The 18,470-nt window shown below is 36.2% G+C and overlaps 2 protein-coding genes across 4 annotated transcripts in view; one reads left to right on the top strand and one right to left on the bottom strand.

The window, feature by feature from the left end:
* The window catches only part of LOC139958560 (uncharacterized), a 74,524-nt gene extending 56,825 nt beyond the window's left edge, over positions 1–17,699 (top strand). Inside the window, exon 6 of the mRNA XM_071955829.1 lies at positions 15,149–17,699. Coding sequence (XP_071811930.1) covers positions 15,149–15,318 — 170 coding nt within the window. The 3' untranslated portion in view covers positions 15,319–17,699. The remainder of the gene's footprint in view (positions 1–15,148) is intronic.
* LOC139954941 (uncharacterized) lies at positions 1,505–8,801 on the bottom strand. Of its 3 annotated transcripts, none has more exons than XM_071955107.1 (3): positions 8,672–8,801; positions 3,026–5,228; positions 1,505–2,449 (listed from the first exon to the last, which is right to left on the bottom strand). In XM_071955107.1, exons 2-3 carry the CDS (start codon positions 5,207–5,209, stop codon positions 2,438–2,440), a joined length of 2,196 nt encoding a protein of 731 aa, XP_071811208.1. In that variant the 5' UTR covers positions 5,210–5,228; positions 8,672–8,801; the 3' UTR covers positions 1,505–2,437. The 3 variants fall into 3 exon arrangements, with proteins under 3 accessions (XP_071811208.1, XP_071811194.1, XP_071811102.1); XM_071955093.1 differs by having other exon boundaries at positions 8,589–8,796; XM_071955001.1 differs by lacking the exon at positions 8,672–8,801 and adding an exon at positions 8,271–8,498.
* Positions 17,700–18,470: the final 771 nt, after the last annotated feature.

Consider the following 18,470-nt stretch of genomic DNA (forward strand, 5'->3'; position numbering starts at 1 on the left):
AAAAACACTCTTAGAATGAGAATGACACAACATAGATCGGCGATCAAAACAAAAAAGATCTACCAACCTGTTGCAAATCACTTCAATCTCCAAAATCATTCAATTGAGAATTTGCGTGTTATTGCCATTGACCAGAACGATTCTTGGACAGATAAATCTAGGAAAGCGAAAGAAAATTTCTGGGAACTAAACCTAAAGACCACGGCACCATTCGGTTTAAACATCAGAAACGATTTGCCGTCCCAGATAAACCAAAACAATTCCTTTACAATTACGACGGAATCGGATTAAAATAATCCGACGCGGATCAAAATAATCCGAATTTCTAAAACTTCTGCTCAATTCAGCAGAAATCAGTAAGTCGCTTTGCCCTTACAACCATGCCGACATCTCCTCTATAAAAGAGTTTCAATTCCTGCTACTCCTTGTCACTTTCGGTGATCATGCACTGAAGAAGAGCTAGTTTTGCTCGAAAGCTCTGCAAAAACCAAACATTGGCTGTTTTACTTCCAATCACTTACCTAATTCAATTATTGTATCTCACTCGAGATCCAGCCTTTCTCTAAATGCAGCATAGTTGTTTAACAGTTTTTCCGTTATTCCTATATATATACATATATATATATATATATATAATATATATATTTCCAGAGGACAAGAAATTCGGGCAAAAGTCCTGAAAAATTCGGGCAGCCTAAGGGGAGAAAAATATATATATATATATATTTTTTTTTTTTCAAGAAATTTGGGCAAAAGTCCTGAAAAATTCGGGCAGCCTAAGAGGAGAAAAAAAAAAAAAAAATTTTTTCTCCTCTTAGGCTGCCCGAATTTTTCAGGACTTTTGCCCGAATTTCTTGTCCTCTGGAAATTTGGGGGCAGTCTGCCCCCCCTGCCCCCCCCCCCCGCCTCGTACGCCTATGCCCAAATTGATCCACTTGTCAGAACAAAAATATCAATTGCCACCATCAAAAAAGAAGTTGTATTGTAAGCAAATGAACATTCGCACGAAAACAAAATGAACGTTTATATAGATACATATACAGGGATGTGCCCAGGATTTCCTGAGTGCCGGGTACACTGATCGCCATCCTGGGGGATGGATCTAAGGGGGAGGGGTGTCCCCCTCCCCTTTGAGAAATTTTTCAATTTTTGAAGGTGCTCAGATGCCAAATGCTACCTGGTACATGTTATTAGTTTGTTTCAAAGAGATTTTACAAGGGACCGATTGCGAGGCGTAAGTACTGTTTCTCGCATTATTAGTCTGTATGATTTTGGCATAGGCTAGGCCCAATTTATGTTGAATATATTTTTAGGAATGTCGGGATTTTAGATGAAAATAGTGCTGGGCGGGATTCACGATTTTTAAGACAGTGCTATGCGGTAATTTTTAGTGCTGGGCGGGGCCTCCCAGTGCCGCCCAGCGTGGGCACATCCCTGTATATATATATATATATATATTATTAGAGAAAACCAGAGAAATAAGATATAATTGACAAATAGGAGGTAAAGTTTTAGAAAGTAAATTGGAATTTTCAGTCCCCCTGGGACCTTCGTTAGCAATACTTGGCAGTCGATTGAAAAGTACAAAATGTATAATGAAAGTATGACCTAGATAAGTGTAAGTTGCATTGATGGAATTAGAACCAATTAAACCATGACAATACAGGAAGCGAATTAAAGAGCAAAGAACGGATTAGAAATGTTTGTAGAACTGATAGTTGTTAAGGGGTCCCAAGTCTTTGTTGAGGCCGGTGAAAGATCCTATCGATTTCTTTACGTTTACGTTCAGTAGCGAATTTGAAGTTCGAGGCCCCCTTAACAACTACATAAAACTAAAAAAATAAATGATATTTTCTTCTGGAGTAAACGTGGATATATATATATATATAAATAAATCATTTGTGATTCCTAAAGCCGGATCTGGAAAGAGATACTTTAAACATACTTTTCTTAATGAAATAAAGGTAAACGACAAAGGTAAATGAATATATATATATTATTGCAATCGTAGTGAGTTGAAAAGAAAAACAGTGAGAAAACTTCCAGTTTCCACCGGGATTCGAACCCGGGTCTCCCGCTTTATATGCGGACACCCTAACCACTATAGGCTATGGACGCTGATTGTATAAACATGCGAGGTTCGAAACCGGTAAGGAAGGTAGTAATTCCACTGTAAGCGTTTGTCACCTGTATCGACCAATACTAGTTCTGTTTTGGTGAGATATTTTCTTTTCCTTTAAAGTAATTCTAGTGAAATTATATAAATTAAGAAGGCCGATCTTAATCATCATGATCCGTTTCATCTTAAAGTTTCTAGTTCTTTCAGCAAATGTTGATAATTCCCTCCTCATCAGCTGCACCCAGCCTTTGATATTCGATTCAGTGTGGTGTATACTCTGGATATTTCTTTCTTTTGTGTATTTTATCCAGGATGACTTTATGCTGGTGTCTGTTGGAAAGAACATTTATAAAGTTACAAACGTTGATATAGTTCTCTATTCTAATGAAGCACATTTTAGAATGAACAAACAAGACATGTTAGATGTGGATTCTTTGTGTAATGTTTTTTTTCAGCACACAAATATCTTCTTTTCTTTTCTTCTTTCCTTTCTTGCCTGTTATGTTCCCTTTTCTGTCCTTTGTTGTTTATTTTATTTTTAATCAATTTAAGTTGGCATATTGCGATGTCTTGTCAACAACAGTAACATTATCTCGTTAGAATTCTTAATTTTTCTTCAATTCCGTAAAGGAAATAGTGAACAAGTTTTGCACTTGGGTTTGGGACATAACTTCTACAAATTTATATACTATAACTTGAGCTAATTTCAAGCAAAAACTATCTTTAACATTATAAATATTATATACTACTTGGTCATACATAAAGTCAATACAGGAAGATGATATCCTTGGTGATATCATCACAGGTGAATGTACCCTTTAATTTTTCTTACATCAGAGTATCCTGATAACAACATTTATGTAACTACTAGTAATATTAAAGTAAGGAACACTGAGATATACTCACCAGACCATAACAAAGTATCTTTCCAGACCGCGATGTAGCTACAAGTAGCTTCTCTCCCTCCTCTGTCATCAATGTTGTCATACACCATGCTGTATCTTCTGTCCGTTTGGTTGTCAACAACTGCTGACCATCGTGACTGTACTGTGTGATGATACGTTTTACAGCACTAAACCACAAGATGTATACAAAACCTGCCCTGTCTGCACATATACTCCAAGGATACCAAGTCTCTCCGTCAATATCTGGTTTCGGAAGCTTGTATAGTAACTCTGCCTCTGTTTTAGATGTATCCATGGTTACAGCGTATGCACATCTACTCTCTTTATCGCATATCAGCAGAACGCCTTCATGATAAAGGATATCTCTTGACCATTTTATAACCTCTGGCAGCTTCAGAGCTCGAATGAACTTAAATTCTTCATCAAATATGAATAGCGATCCACTATATGTACCTACAATGATGTGGCCACGTTTAGGATCAGTAGTTATACAAGACGCAAACTTCACTTTCATCGTTTTGATGTCATCAAAGAGGGACGTGATATTATTTTGAGTAAAGGACCCATCGTGAATATTATAAACACCAACCTGATTGGATTCACAAACCGTAGCTATCTTATCACCTGATAAAGCAGCACAGTGACGATAGGGATGAAGAGAGCTTCCTTTGACTTTATCTATCTTGTCATGACGAATCTGACGTCCTTGTCTGTTTATGACTGTGTTAAATGATTGTTCATATGATAATCTCCCAGAGACGACGATGTAACCAGATCCGGTACCTGTTATACCAGTTATACAAAACCCATTACCTTTGATCATATCAATTTCAACAACAGATTCTACATTATCCGATATATTTACTATATCAAAGCACAATATTGGTAAATCATCCATTGTTACATCAGATAAAGATTCCATTTCTGGAAAATCTTTCATCATATCCTCAACTAGGGGTTCGCTCGCAGCTCTTATATCAGGAATACACTGTGCATCAGTCCAGTGGTTATGTGATTCAAGGACACTCGAAGCTATAGTAGACAAATTTTCAAACTTATTGACCCATTGATTACAAAGATCTGATAAGTTTTGTGTTTCTCTAAGCTTGCATTGCTGTTGTTCTTCTATTGTTTTATTTCTCTCATTCATTAATGCATCAAGTTTGTTCATTGTTTCGTCAATCTTTAATTCTCTCTTTTCTATTTCATTTCGTTTGGTTTCCTCTTTCTCTTTTGATTTCCTAATTTTAATTTCAATCATCCTGTCGTAATCTTCTCTTATTATTCTAATTTTCTCTTCCATTTCTGATTCTAATTCTTTCAATTCTTTTCGAGTCCTTTCTTCAAGAACTGCTTTGAATCTCTTAAATTCTCTCTTTCCTTTCTCTTTTTTATTCTTTAACTTCCTGGTCTGATCTTCGTACTGCGTTTTCCATTTTGCAATTGTTTCAGCAACGATTGATGTAAGTTCTGCATTTACTCTGTTTATCTTATCAGTTAAGTTGGGTACATTTTCTTTCCGTTTTACAAGTTCTTCCAATCTCTTCTGCAACTTCTCTCTTTCTTCTTTCGACACATTCGCAACGTCTTGTAGGTCATGACCTTTGTGTTCTCCATACGTACATGTTACACAGACAGGGAGATTTCCACAAGTACAACAATACAACTGAGCCACGTGTTCTGTGTGAGTATGGCACCTAGGGGCTTCCATCAATGATGCAAGTTTTTCTTGTGTGAGACTTTTTCTCTCAAGATCATTCAGACCTAATACGTGTTTCTGATGTTTGGCAAATATCTTCTTGGTCAAATGAAATTGATAACACTGAAAACAAAGAAATTCTTTACACATAAAACAGTAAGCTGTAACCTTTAACTTCTCTTCACAGCCAATACATTCTCTCTCTTCTCTGTTTTCAAATGTTTTCTGTAGCTGAATAAAGTGTAGCATAGTTTTCATATGGAAGTCAGTCTTGAATCCATCTATCCTATTGTTTGGTATTTTACAGACATCTTTACAAAGAGGACATTCAATTGTCCCAACCTGTCCTTGTAGTATAGATTCCAGACATTGTTTACAAAATCTATGTAGACAGGGTAATAGTTTTGGTTCTTTTAACAGATCCAAACAAATTGAACATTCAAAGAATTTATCTTCGATGTCTTTCCAAGGCGATGGGCAGGCCATTTTTGTCTCGAAATTTGAGCTGTAAAGAAAATTATTACGATCAGTGATACTTTATATCATACTTTGGATTAACAAATTGAGAGCAAGAAGATTAAGTAGAAAGACCAAAACTGTTCTTATATATTGCTGATGGCAAACACAACCACACTGACTTTGATAGTGCTGGAACTTTGTTACCTGTTGACCTTTTTTGACCGAGCTACCAATTTCTATCATGAGGCATCTACCAAGTATGACATTTATTCAACTTGTGGTTGATGATATATATGCGTTACAAGCTGTTTTTGTCTATTTCCCATTAAGCCCCACCAACTCATGAATATGAAGAAGGTCAAAGTTGTTGCAAAGAGCATATGATTACTATGTAGTTACATCACCATACCAAGTATGTACTAAATCAGACATAGGTTTAAAGAGATATTGCCATTATATGAATTGCACGTTAACCCCGCCCACTCATCAACATGCATGAAATGGGAAGCACGAACAATAGAGAACATTTACCCAACATGGGGCATCTACCTACTGCACCAAGCATGACATTGACTCAACTAGTGCTTCTGGCCATCACAAACACAGGCGCCCGCCCACCCCCCCCCCCCCCCAACACACACACGCCATCACAGTTGCAAAGGTTACCAAGCCTTCAGCATCATGTAACCACAAAGAGTCACTCAGTGACATGAGCATCATAGCAAAGTGGAGGAATGGAGGGGGCAAGTTCAACTTACCCCTAATTGATTAAGGTATGGCGATTAAAATTGTGTTGATGGGCCAGAAGAGAATGAAAGATTTTAAGTAGGGGAGGAGAGAAGACTGCACTTGGGTCATTGTAGTACCCTATGTCGGAATGTAGGAGTCCACATCCGGAACTTTATGTTTTTTACGCGTCAACTGGTGCATTCTTAGGTATAAATTTAGGTCTGTACAAGCAGGGGCATCAATCATGGGGGGGGGGGGGGGGGGCAAGGGTACACATTCCTCTTGCTGAAAGGTGGAATAATTAATGTCAAATGTCCCCCACCCAGGTCTAGTGGCTGACTCCTGAAGGCACAAGCCCAATGCCAGGCTCATAATGACTCGTGCATCTCATAAAGAGAGCTCTGAAAACATTGTGCTATGAGATTATTAATGATTCATTCTCATTTGCTCAACCCCCAATGAAAATAGAACTGGGTTGAAGATAAAAGAATAACAGATTTCATTTATAGCGTTACTTAACTGAGCTATCGAGCCCATACGTCTGTGAGGCTATATGCTGAGCAAGGAGATAATTTGAATGCCTGCACTGAGCATTCGCTAATCTCCTTTCTACTAGGTTATTATTTTTTATATTATTTTTCATGTACAAGCAATATAACACTATACAGTATACTGTATATATGTAATATTTTTTTTGCATACAATTTGGTTAGAAATGCCACTCATGATAGTTTTTAAGTGTTTTTGAGATATATTTCACATGAATTTGAACACAGATACATATATGGTGCTAAGCCTGTGTGCTAAGCTGTTTGCCATGTTGTTGTTTTAAAAATGTTACTCATTATTCCTCAAGTTCTAGTTTAATAGCTGCCCCTCCCTGCCCCTCTCTCCCCTGAGATCTACTTCCTAAATGAAAGTATGGGCCTAAGATAATATGAATGCTTAGGCAGGAAGCACTATTTCAGTTAGCTTTAGCAAAATGTTCATATCCTTTTTTCTGATTTCATTAGTCAGTATACTGTAGTGTGCAACCTCAAAGTCACAGGCACGTATTGTAGGAATGGCGTTCCAAACAATAAAACACAGGGTTCACTATAAGTGATCATTTTTTTTGAAATAACAACAAACGAAGAGAACTCCTAATCGTGAACAGTGTAGCAGTTTATTACGGAACTATGGGTCATGTATATATTACATCTTTATGTTTTATGTTGGCCTATCAGTTTCAATGTTAGCTCTTATATCAGTAGTCAGTACCTTGATGTTTTAACTATGATTATTGAGGCACAGTCCCCTACATGGCCCACCCACTCAGTTCTATTACCCCCCCCCCCCCCTTCCTAGTAAAGCCCTTCTTGGCATGTAGAACAAATAATGATAACAACTAATTTACACCTAAATTCCCCATATGGCTTCCCCACTTCATACAGGCTACAGCTATCATAATAATGCCCTGGTGTGCTTTTATATCTTCATTTACCTGTCTGAACAGTGAATAAGGCAGAGCTTCTTTTTCCCTACAATGTGAATTCATGTAATACAATTTTTCTAATTGTCTTTTTGTTTTGTAAGTGTAAAATTCCCAAACATGAGATCTCAAAATATGGAATGTTTAGATGCAACTTACAAGGCCTGGAAAGTGCCATTTCTGTCAATCTGGGAGGCATTGTTTGGCAAATAGTTTCTTGCTACCCTACACACTAATGGATGGTGGCACTCCGCTTAGATAGTATCATGATGGTCTTTTAAAGGAAATTGCCCACACACTAAAAATTACTTACAATTTAGGCCCTGGTACTGTATATACGCACATTTGGACGATACCTATAATGTTTCTCGATGCTTCTACCCCCCCCCCTTTATCTACCCAGTCTAGGCCCCTGAAGCAACTTTATTTTATAGTTTTTATGTTTCTGATAAAGTGAATATACATGTGCTCAGTGATGTACCCAACAGTGCTTCTTAAATGTACTTATGATACCATATGTTTGCATGTTGTAGATATCTGTATATAACAAGGTGAATTATTTTTGTGTTCAAAGTTAATGAATGATTCCATTTTGGTTAAAGTTTCAATTATATTAATCATGATAAAGGCTCTAAGTTACTCCCGGATGTTAAATTGATATGACTTTCTTAATGTATGATCACTTGTCAGATGTGGCTTTTGTAAAAATATATGACTAACATATCAATTCAAAGATCAAATAATATGGTGTTTATTATTATGGAAATAGTGTTGCCTGTACTTCCTAACTATTACGTTAAGTTTTTAAGTACCTACAGTATCATAGATTATTAATTATTACTATACTTGATTCAAAGTACTGTAGTACTTTTTAAGAATTTTAGTCACCTAGGAAAGAACCTGGGCATGAAAACCAAACAACCAAACGACTGATCGGCTCTCAACCCCAGTCCCCTTGCATCGAAAGTGTGACTGTGTGATCATCATCAGGTGTGTATCACGATTGACCTCGCAAGGGAACAGATACCACACATGATCTTGTCCAAAAGGCCGAGAAGTGATAACTACTGTAGTTTAATTTTATAATGTTTTGCACCACTCAATACTTCCGGGTTAAAATGGCCGAGAGCTATACAATATAATACAGTGTGTACTGTAACTTCATTCATTACCTATGGCGGAACAGAAATAGGCCTAGTTACTTACCTTGTGCTTTAAGCTTTTACTTTAGTCGATGGAGTGTTAAATTTAAGTTCTTTTTGTAGTTCAAGTTGAAATATCAAACTTACTTGAATCCTACTTATCCAGATGTTGTTGTTGCTTTTCTTTGAAAACTAAATGAAAATACAACACACATGACACAAAAAACCGGTGTACTGTACGTCCAAAGTCAAGCGGCCATGTGATAAAATTGGAAATCCCCTAATGCTGATTTTGGGTGTTAATGTATTGAGCAATTACCTTACACCCTCCCGTAACTTGTTTATTGCTACATTTGTAGTGCACGTTTGTGCAGAGCGATATTTCTACATTCCATGCGTACGTACATGAACTCAAAAATCTATACAGGGACGGGGTATTCGAGTCATAGCATGCATGGTAACAATGTAACAATAATGATATTTGAAGTAATAGTACACGGAGCATATTGGTTGATTCGTAGCTGTGTTTATTACAGTTAGTTGTTTACCAGAACATGGTTATCGTAACGAATGAATCAGCTATATTCCATGCGTACGTACATGAACTCAAAAATCTATACAGGGACGGGGTATTCGAGTTATAGCATGCATGGTAACAATGTAATAATAATGATATTTGAAGTAATAGTACACGGAGAATATTGGTTGATTCGTAGCTGTGTTTATTACAGTTAGTTGTTTACCAGAACATGGTTATCGTAACGAATGAATCAGCTGTACAATCAGCTGTAGCAAGTAGAACGTACATAACTAATATCACAACAATAATCATAATAACAATATATTTTAATTGTTTAATAATAATGTGCTTGCAATTTTCTACCACAACCAACAATATATCTGCATGCAACAGCGACGTAGCCAGGAATTTGAAAGGGGGGGGGGAGCACTTTTTGCGATTGATATAGATTTTCAAAGTTGTAGGCACGACTCTCTGAGCGGAGCGCCACCATCGGTTGGCGCGGAGCGTAGAAGAAAATTTTTGGTTTTACAAACCCACCAGATGGCCGGAAACGGCCCTTCCCGAGTGTTCATTCTGGTTCCCTGGCCTCTTGCTAACTTGAGACACCTCATTCAATATCACTTTTAAACCCAAAAAACAAACGAGTTAAAATAGTACGCAGTTCAATACTACATAAGGGTCACACTAATTAGCGTCAACAGGCCGATTTCACAACAACTCAAGACAACTCAAGACAACAAGTTTAAAATACCATCAAATACAATTGATGTTATCAGAGTATATCTGGAAACACGTTTAAAACTGACTAGAACCAGCGTGCATACATATTTTTCACGGGAAAAAATGTTTTTGTCGTAAAAATCGCCAACTTTTTCCTAACGTTGAATTGGACGACGTGATGCTATTGCGCTTGCGCAATGACATTAGACCGAACCGTTACACTACAGGTAAGTGCAATTTTTCAATCGAGAATGGTACCCACACACTGGTGTCAATGTATGATGGACTTGGCAAAAGGCGACGAGCGCCATCTAATTTTACTTAACTACTTTTTATGAGAATCATTCGTTACTATACTACTACTGTACTAGTGTCAGTGAGTACTACTACTTTTTGTGAATGGTCTTCTATTCATTTTTACAGAGCCAATCCTATGTTTAACCAGAGAATAATAAAACCAGGCAAAATCATGGTAAGCAAGACTCTGTGAAGTTGATAATCACATATGTAAATTACAATGGAAAAACAATAAGAAATATTCATTATTTTAAAAACATTCAATGATTTGACGGAGAGAATAATAAAACCAGGCAAAATGATAGTAAGCAAGACTCTGTAAAATTAATAATAACATATGTAAATTACAATAGAAAAACTAAAAGAAATATTCATTATTTTTAAAACATTAAATAATTTGATTTGGAGTTCATTCACCATACTTTGGTGCTTTATTACTACGTCAACCCACCTTACCGACACTGTACACAAGGCAGTTCCCAAACTTAGCACAAACCAACCCATATTATAATGGTTCGGTCCGATGGCATTGCGCAAGCGCAATAGCATCACGTCGTCCAATTCAACGTTAGGAAAAAGTTGGCGATTTTTACGACAAAAACATTTTTTCCCGTGAAAAATATGTATGCACGCTGGTTCCAGTCAGTATTAAACGTGTTTCCAGATATACTCTGATAACATCAATTGTATTTGATGGTATTTTAAACTTGTTGTCTTGAGTTGTCGTGAGTTGTTGTGAAATCGGCCTGTTGACGCTAATTAGTGTGACCGCTACAGAATGTATTAAAATTAGCAAGGTACACGTACAGAGTAGTCTTACTTTTCAACTTCTGATACTTGTAGATACAAAGATAGGCCAGAAATGTCTTTGATACAACTCTAGCCAGTATCTTTGATACAACTGAAGCTAGTAAATGTTTAAGTTAGCCTAATAAGAGAAGGCGAGAGCTATCCGACGATTGCCATCTGATGCAAATTTCTCAACTGTTTTCTCGACTGAAATATTATCTGCGTAAACGGGTTCCGTAACTACATGTTAAAAAACTGACAAGATCGGATCCTACTGTCTTTTTCGGCGGGTAGAGTGTTGAATGAAACGGCACGCGATAGAAATGACAGCCTAGATGACAGAAGAATAGGTCACCTAATTTAGCCATATTCTTGCTACGTTCATTTCAATAGTTTTTCCTGTCTATAGACTCTTAAACTCGTCCAGCAAGCTTATCGATTTGAATTATGGGTGTTTTTAAAAAAAAAGATAACTTGGCCAAAAAAAATGTAGGCCAGGGCCAACAGTGCTACATACTGGCTACGCCCCTAATCATATGATATCATTATCAGCAGATTTTGTTTCCTGTTTGAATTCCTTTACATTTTCTTTTACATATTATATCAGGAAGACAAACATAGTGCTCTTTTACAATTTTTCCAGTAGGATGATTCTTGTTTATTGTCCAATGTCTGGACTTTAATACATTTGACGAGCTTAACTGATGGACAATATAAACTTTCATATTTTGTAATATAGCCAGATATGCAGTGGCCTAAAAACAAATATCGTTACCGCAGTGTATTAGCAGTGTAATACTTATTATAGGAAGTGCGTATCACGTACGATTGCTAGCTTAGCTTCATAACATGCTGTTCGTGCAACAACTTAGGACGACTCATAGAACGACGTTGTCGACGTTAAGCCCGGGTCACATCTGCGCGATTCAACACGCGATTCAACTCGCAATACAATTGAAGGTTGAATCGCGTAGTTAGACACGGGTATCAACTTGTTGCGCAATAAAAGTTGCGCCGTCGATTTGGGTTGATTTGCAATAGAGCAATGTCCTAATCAGCGCAACTTCTCAGAAGCAACTTTTCTGATTCGCGTGATTTTAGTTCGAGTTACAGTACACACAGGCGAAGCGTAAAGATTGTACGAGTTCTAAGCTAGTACTGTACTTACTGTAGGCTAGGCATAGGCCCTACTTTAACTTTAAGTAGTAACTTATTCTGTATTAGTCTAGGTCTTACTGCCCGACTGAATTGAACTTGATCGTCTTGTTATGGAAGGACAGCATGTGTGCCTTCATAGTCATGACAAGGAGACCCAACATGTAGGCCTAATAAACATAATAATAATAATAATATATTGTATGGTGTAGCCTTGGAGTAACAGTAACACCTAATAAACATGTTTTTCCCGACCTACAGTCAACCATGTGTTGCATTTTACAGCAACTGCTCAGTTTTCAACAAATGTTTGAATGTAAAAAATTACATAAAACAATTTTGCATATCATGTGAGATGTGACCCATGTAAGCACCAGTCACATCCATGTTGCTTGTCCTCAGTTATTCAGTATGTTAGGGACAACATGTTTTCTTCTTTAATGAACAGCAACCTTATAGCCTACATGGGTAATGATCCAGATCATGTATTTGAGCTAGGAGATGAATAGGAACATAGTTCAAATAGCAAAATGGCACAAACACCCGCACAGAGGAGTTGTATACAGACTTGACGGTTCAGTACGTACAGTTCATTTTGAAGTTAAAACTTGTTACATGGTAACATGTGTTAAGCAAGAACCCACGTGAAAATAGTATGACCAATTGTGATATATCCAGTCCTTTGTACGTTTTACTGATAAATCTAAAAATTATCTGTATGAAACTGATGGAAGGGTGAAATTGCAATTTAAAATTCTTGCAAAGACAAAACTGGTTTCATTTTTCATTTTCAGTGATAATACAGCCTTGCTATTCCAGTGTGCTGTTTTTTTTTTGCCATGGAAGGCCATACGGTGTTGTTTATTACGCAGGAGAAATTGATGTCCTTACCAATTGCTGTTGAGGGATCCCAGAAACCAGACCCTAGACTTATGAAACAGATTATTATCAAGTATGAATCTTGTGATTTAATCACTTTTCTACTGTGTGCTTTATGTTCATGGTTTTAAATGATGTCTGTGTTGAGAATTTGAAACACAGCAGGTGTACAGTATTAAAATAGCCACTCATGACTTCCACACAGTAATGTGAAATGAAGTGTCCAGCTTCAGGCCCACTTGTGAGGATCTTCCTTAGGACTGAGCCAAAACCCACATCCCCACCACCCCCCCCCCCCTCAGAATGCATGAATACTACAATAGCTTAAACTGCTGGAACTTGATCTATCTCCCCTAGCAAGTTCTGTAAACTGTATTAAATTAAACTTGCCCATTTTGGCTCCATATGCAGATGTGAAAAAGTTTAATTAGAAAATGTTCAGTGCTCTCGAGCTTTGTAAAAGACATTTGTTGTATTTGAGAACAAATCTTTGCATAGATCTCAACAAACTAATGGATTAGAAATTTAGACATGTACATCACTGCTGTAGCAACTTATGGATAACTGACCAATGATTAAGGTCATAATTTGTTAACGTCAAATATGATCTTACACTAAATTTACACGTACAGTTTTACACCCATACTGTACGTTCTGTACTTGTAACTTTTCCACACGTACGATTGGAGTTGAAATGGCTTTAAATTACCGCTTGCAAGCCTCAATGTTGTCTGTAGAGGGATTAAACTTTCTGTTATTTATATAAATTTGATTCTTCTCATTCCCTCATAGATACTTTTCCAACCGTTCTTCTCTCCTTTTGGAACTGACACAGATACATTCAGCTAATCCAGCACCAGATAGTATCATTGTGGATAAGCTGGACTTTTACATATCTAATCCTAAGGTATTTACAGAATATCAGCTTTCTGGATTCCAAATTATTTTGTATATTTTTATCCAATATATTTTGTGTTGGGTCTTCTGCAGATTTGTTTGAAAAGAATATCCTGAATTAGCTGACAGCAGCTCACCACAGATTACGATTCAACATGCATTATATTGTATATGTAGTCTACTGTGTAGGTTTATAATCAGGTAAATTATTTATTTCATGACACCTGCTGGTAAAATGCAGAGGTAGTGGATGAAACTACACATACCTCCGTGAGTGAATGTACCTGTAGGTCAAAGTTAGAAATGATTTTTCTCCGCAAGGTTACTTCCTCTGTTTGTGAGATATCATAGTTTAAATCTCATGTCAGGAGGCTGCCATATTGACATTATCAGTTTGGTGTTGTAGTACGTAACATTAGGATATGAACCTGTGACTTTACCTTTACTCCTTAAACACTTTTTATCATGACTTTACCTTTACTCTCCTTTAATAGTTACAATCGTGTTGAAATTGCAGCCAGTCCCAATGCAGCACGTGTTAAAATCTATAGACCTATTTTTTTAAGTTTCAGCATTAACAAAAACCATCTCTCTTACAATAGATTTGAACTTATCACTCAGCACCTGTCCTGTTTTTCATGATATATCATACACAAAGTCTCTTTTCTTTTTCCAGTATAATTTAAATCTCTCAACTCTGTTTTGACAACATCTTTAAATTTTTCTTCAGACTAACAGCATTTGCCAAGTGACAGCAGCAATCTGTGCCAATTTAATTGATGCAGCCACTTACCTTGCCAGCAAAAGGTAAACTGAATTTTACTGTACACAGCTACAACTCGTTGTTGCACTTGAAATGCATATTCATTGACAGGTCATCTATACGCTTTCAGTGACTCATTTTAATGCATATTCATTGACAGGTCATGTATACGCTGTCAGTGACTCATTTTAATGCATATTCATTGGCATGTCATCTATACACTGTCAGTGCACCCAGTTGGGACAATTTTGTTCTCTACTGTACTGTCATGTCCCGCTTCAGGACAATAAATCATGACACATACAAGCTGGGCCAACATGACCCTCATTGGCACAAGTTTAAAATGACTTATGTTGGTCTATCTAAGGCTTGTATGTGTCATGTCATGACTTGTTGAAAGATAGACCCTCATTGGCACAAGATTACATGTCTTAAAGTGGCTTACGTAGACATGACTTGTTAGGTACAAATGTAGAAAAGATATAAATAGAAGAATGTTACATGGCAAATCCATGTAGGGTTGTCTTGGTCACCTAAAACTAGCAGTTCTCAACATGCTATGCTTTATGACATCCAGTAACCTTTATTCTCCTCATCACAGATCTAGAGGATGCTAACAACCTGAAGCAGCTTCAGTGCTGGATTGTAGATGAAGAATTACCTCAATATGTAATCACTGTGGAGGTAACGGATACCATCAGAATTAAGGATGTTATGAAAGGATCAGAGCTGGATGCTGATTGGTCACAAGCATATGATTCAGTCACATGACACAACACATTCCATCACCAAGGAGATAAGCACACACCCATGAGAATTATGTACGTTATGACAGGATCAAAGCTTTGATGATTGATTCGTCACAGGCATCTGGTTCAGTCATGACACAGCTCATGTGTTCACCGCGAAGATAACGGACACCATCAGAATTATGGATATTATGAAAGTTTCAGAGAGGATGCGCCATCGGTCAAAAGCATCTGATTTAGATACATGACAAACAAATATGATCACCATGGAGATAACCTGCACCCATCACCATTATGGATGTTATGAATGGATGAGAGGTGGGTGCTGATTGGTCAAAATAATCTGGTTTAGTCACATGACAAGACTCATAGGATCACCATGGAGACAACCTACACCACCCATCAGCAGTATGGATACTATGAAAAGATCAGAGGTGGGTGCTGATTGGTCAAAAGCATCTGGTTAAGTTACATGACATAACACATATGATGCTGATTGGTCATAAGTTTGTGATGTAAGTTATGACCTGGATTTCTCATGCAAGTTTACTCAATTATGAGTGGATTTAGTGAATAATGGTTGAATTTTGTCAAAAGTGTAAACTCACTAAACTGTACACTTGTACAGTGGTGGCAGTGCCATAGATAGCTGTGAATTTCTTAACGTATCATTCACAATTAAATCAAAGAGGGGTCTATCTCATTGAATATTCAACAGTTTCCATGGTAATGAAGTCCATGCAATCACAGAACTATAAATTATATAGCCAGAAAATTCCAGGCCTTACTGGGCTAGAAAGGTAACTATTGCAATGGCTGTATATTTATGAGGACAATCTGTATATTAATTTTTGAATTTGAGGAGCAAAAATTTGAGCAAGTAATTCAAGAAATTCCAGTCAAATGACTTTACGGAAAGCGGTACCAAAATGAACAGAAAAGAAAAAATAGCGAATAGGAAAATGTTGTTGTTCCAGTTGTTTATAGTACTCTGTAGAATGAATGCTTACAAAATCTCAAAATCTATAAATCATTTCTGGAATGAATTTAAAACGATCTGATCTGATCTTACTTTAATAAAGAGAAAATTCCAGAATATCAAATAGGAATGACAGACTCTATACTAAGCATTCTATGATATGAGAAAAGAAAGACCTAATTATTGGACGTTATACTGTAACTGAAAAAAAAAAACATTTAAAGACTAATATGTTACATAAAATTGTTTTTTTCCCTTCATATCTGTACATTTCTGTAAATATGTTGCACTTTGCTTCAAAATGGTACTGATGGATGCCCACTCGCCCTCCCCCCCCCCCCCCCAAGAAGAAAAATTTAGGCCTTGTGTAATCGTAAACGATTTGCTTGTGAATATTACTTATGAGCCATTTACTCAATCTTCCTATTCTGGAAGACATAACATTGACAAAATTTGATGAGACTGGTACCCATTAAGTACCACTGGGGGTGGGGGGGGGGAGGAGATGTTTTAGGCATTTAAAGTGAATTTCATATTAATTAGATCACACAAATAAATCAATTTCTTACAATTATTGACATCAAATTAAAACTTGTAAAATAAGAACAGGGACTTCTCTGCTCTTATTTTCTAAATTGTACATATCATTTTAAAATAAATTTAGTGATTGTTATACTCTCCATATAATGAAAGTTCGCAGCAGTTGCTTATCCCCTTTCCGGTATATCATTTCTCACATTTTATAGCGAGTTGTATTTCACGTAATGTAATGTAATGTAAATAAAATCTTATATAGCGCACTACGCGTGATGCATCTGTGCGCTTTACAAACAAACTAGAAAATACAATGCCATAAAACAATAAAAAGAAAAAACAGTAAATACAAAATACCAACAACAGAAATATACAGGACTATGAGATCGAAAAACTTATAAAAGTACTGGTGCAGCGAAAAGCGATAAAACAGATTGACTACAAAAACTACAAGTTGAATGCTAAAAAGTGAAAATTCCAATTGAAATTAGAACCTAAAAAACCAACACGACAGAACAATATAAAACAGATATAAACAGGAATAAGAGATCGAAAAACTAGTAAAAGCACTGGAGAAGCGTAAAGCGAAATAACAGAATGACTACAAAATCTACAATTTGAATGCTAAAAAGTGAAAATTCCAATTGAAGTTAAGTGTTATATTACGTACAAGTAATATAACACTAATGTAAATTATATTGTACATTGAGTTGGTTACCAATGCCACACATGGTAGTTTTACATCGTTTTTGAGATAATTGTATATTTCACAGAAGTTATGACACCATTATAAATTTTACACACACATGTATAGTGTGTTTATACATATTTTTATTTATTTTATATTTATGAATATATATATATATATATATATATATTAAATATATATTTCAATATATATTTTATATATATATATATATATTTAAAATATATATATATATATACATATATATATATTATATACATATATATATATATTGTATATATATTGTATATATATATATATTGTATATATATATATATATATATATATATATATATATATATATATATATATATTGTATATTTTCATATGTATATATATTCATTTGTTTATACATCTACAGCTGAAACACAGTTAGTGGCCAGTATCACAGGAGGGTGCAGGTAGCCATGACTCACCTCTATCGTCAGTCAAAGGAAATGGTTCCATCACGGATTTAATCTATATTTCATACTGTAAATACTTAAAAACGCACCATGTGATGTCTTAACGTCTAGTTATTTTCTAGGAGAGACTCTCAGATCCCCTACTGACACAGGAGTCAGTTACAACGCCCTCAGAACCCTATCCACTCTTTAACAAGATCTTTAATTTACCTGTAGATTTTCCAAGAAGCTTGATATCCCCAAGTACAACAGGGTGGATAGTTATAGTCATTCCATCACTACCTTCATATGGCAGTTATTGTACATGATATCATCATGTACTCATTTCATCTCGCTTTTATTAGAAAGGTCTTATACATTACTATCAATGGCAGAAGCGATACACACATTTAATATTATAGTCTAGCTCCCTACTGTACTGTTGTTCATCTCGTAAGGTAAAGGTGGCATGCAAATGGGAGAGGGGTGGGGGGGGGGGTTGACGGTTTAATTGCTTTAATTGACTAAGGTGG

The sequence above is a fragment of the Apostichopus japonicus genome, chromosome 1 (genome assembly GCF_037975245.1).
Source record: "Apostichopus japonicus isolate 1M-3 chromosome 1, ASM3797524v1, whole genome shotgun sequence".
Lineage (NCBI taxonomy): Eukaryota > Metazoa > Echinodermata > Holothuroidea > Aspidochirotida > Stichopodidae > Apostichopus > Apostichopus japonicus.

Bases quoted from the DNA above. Each gene is read 5' to 3' on its own strand.
- LOC139954941 (XM_071955001.1), bottom strand. From the start codon at position 8,290: ATGCCCAGGTTCTTTCCTAG. The intron at 5,229-8,270 runs GTGACTAAAATT...TTTTCTTTACAG, and splicing joins ATGCCCAGGTTCTTTCCTAG to CTCAAATTTCGAGACAAAAA.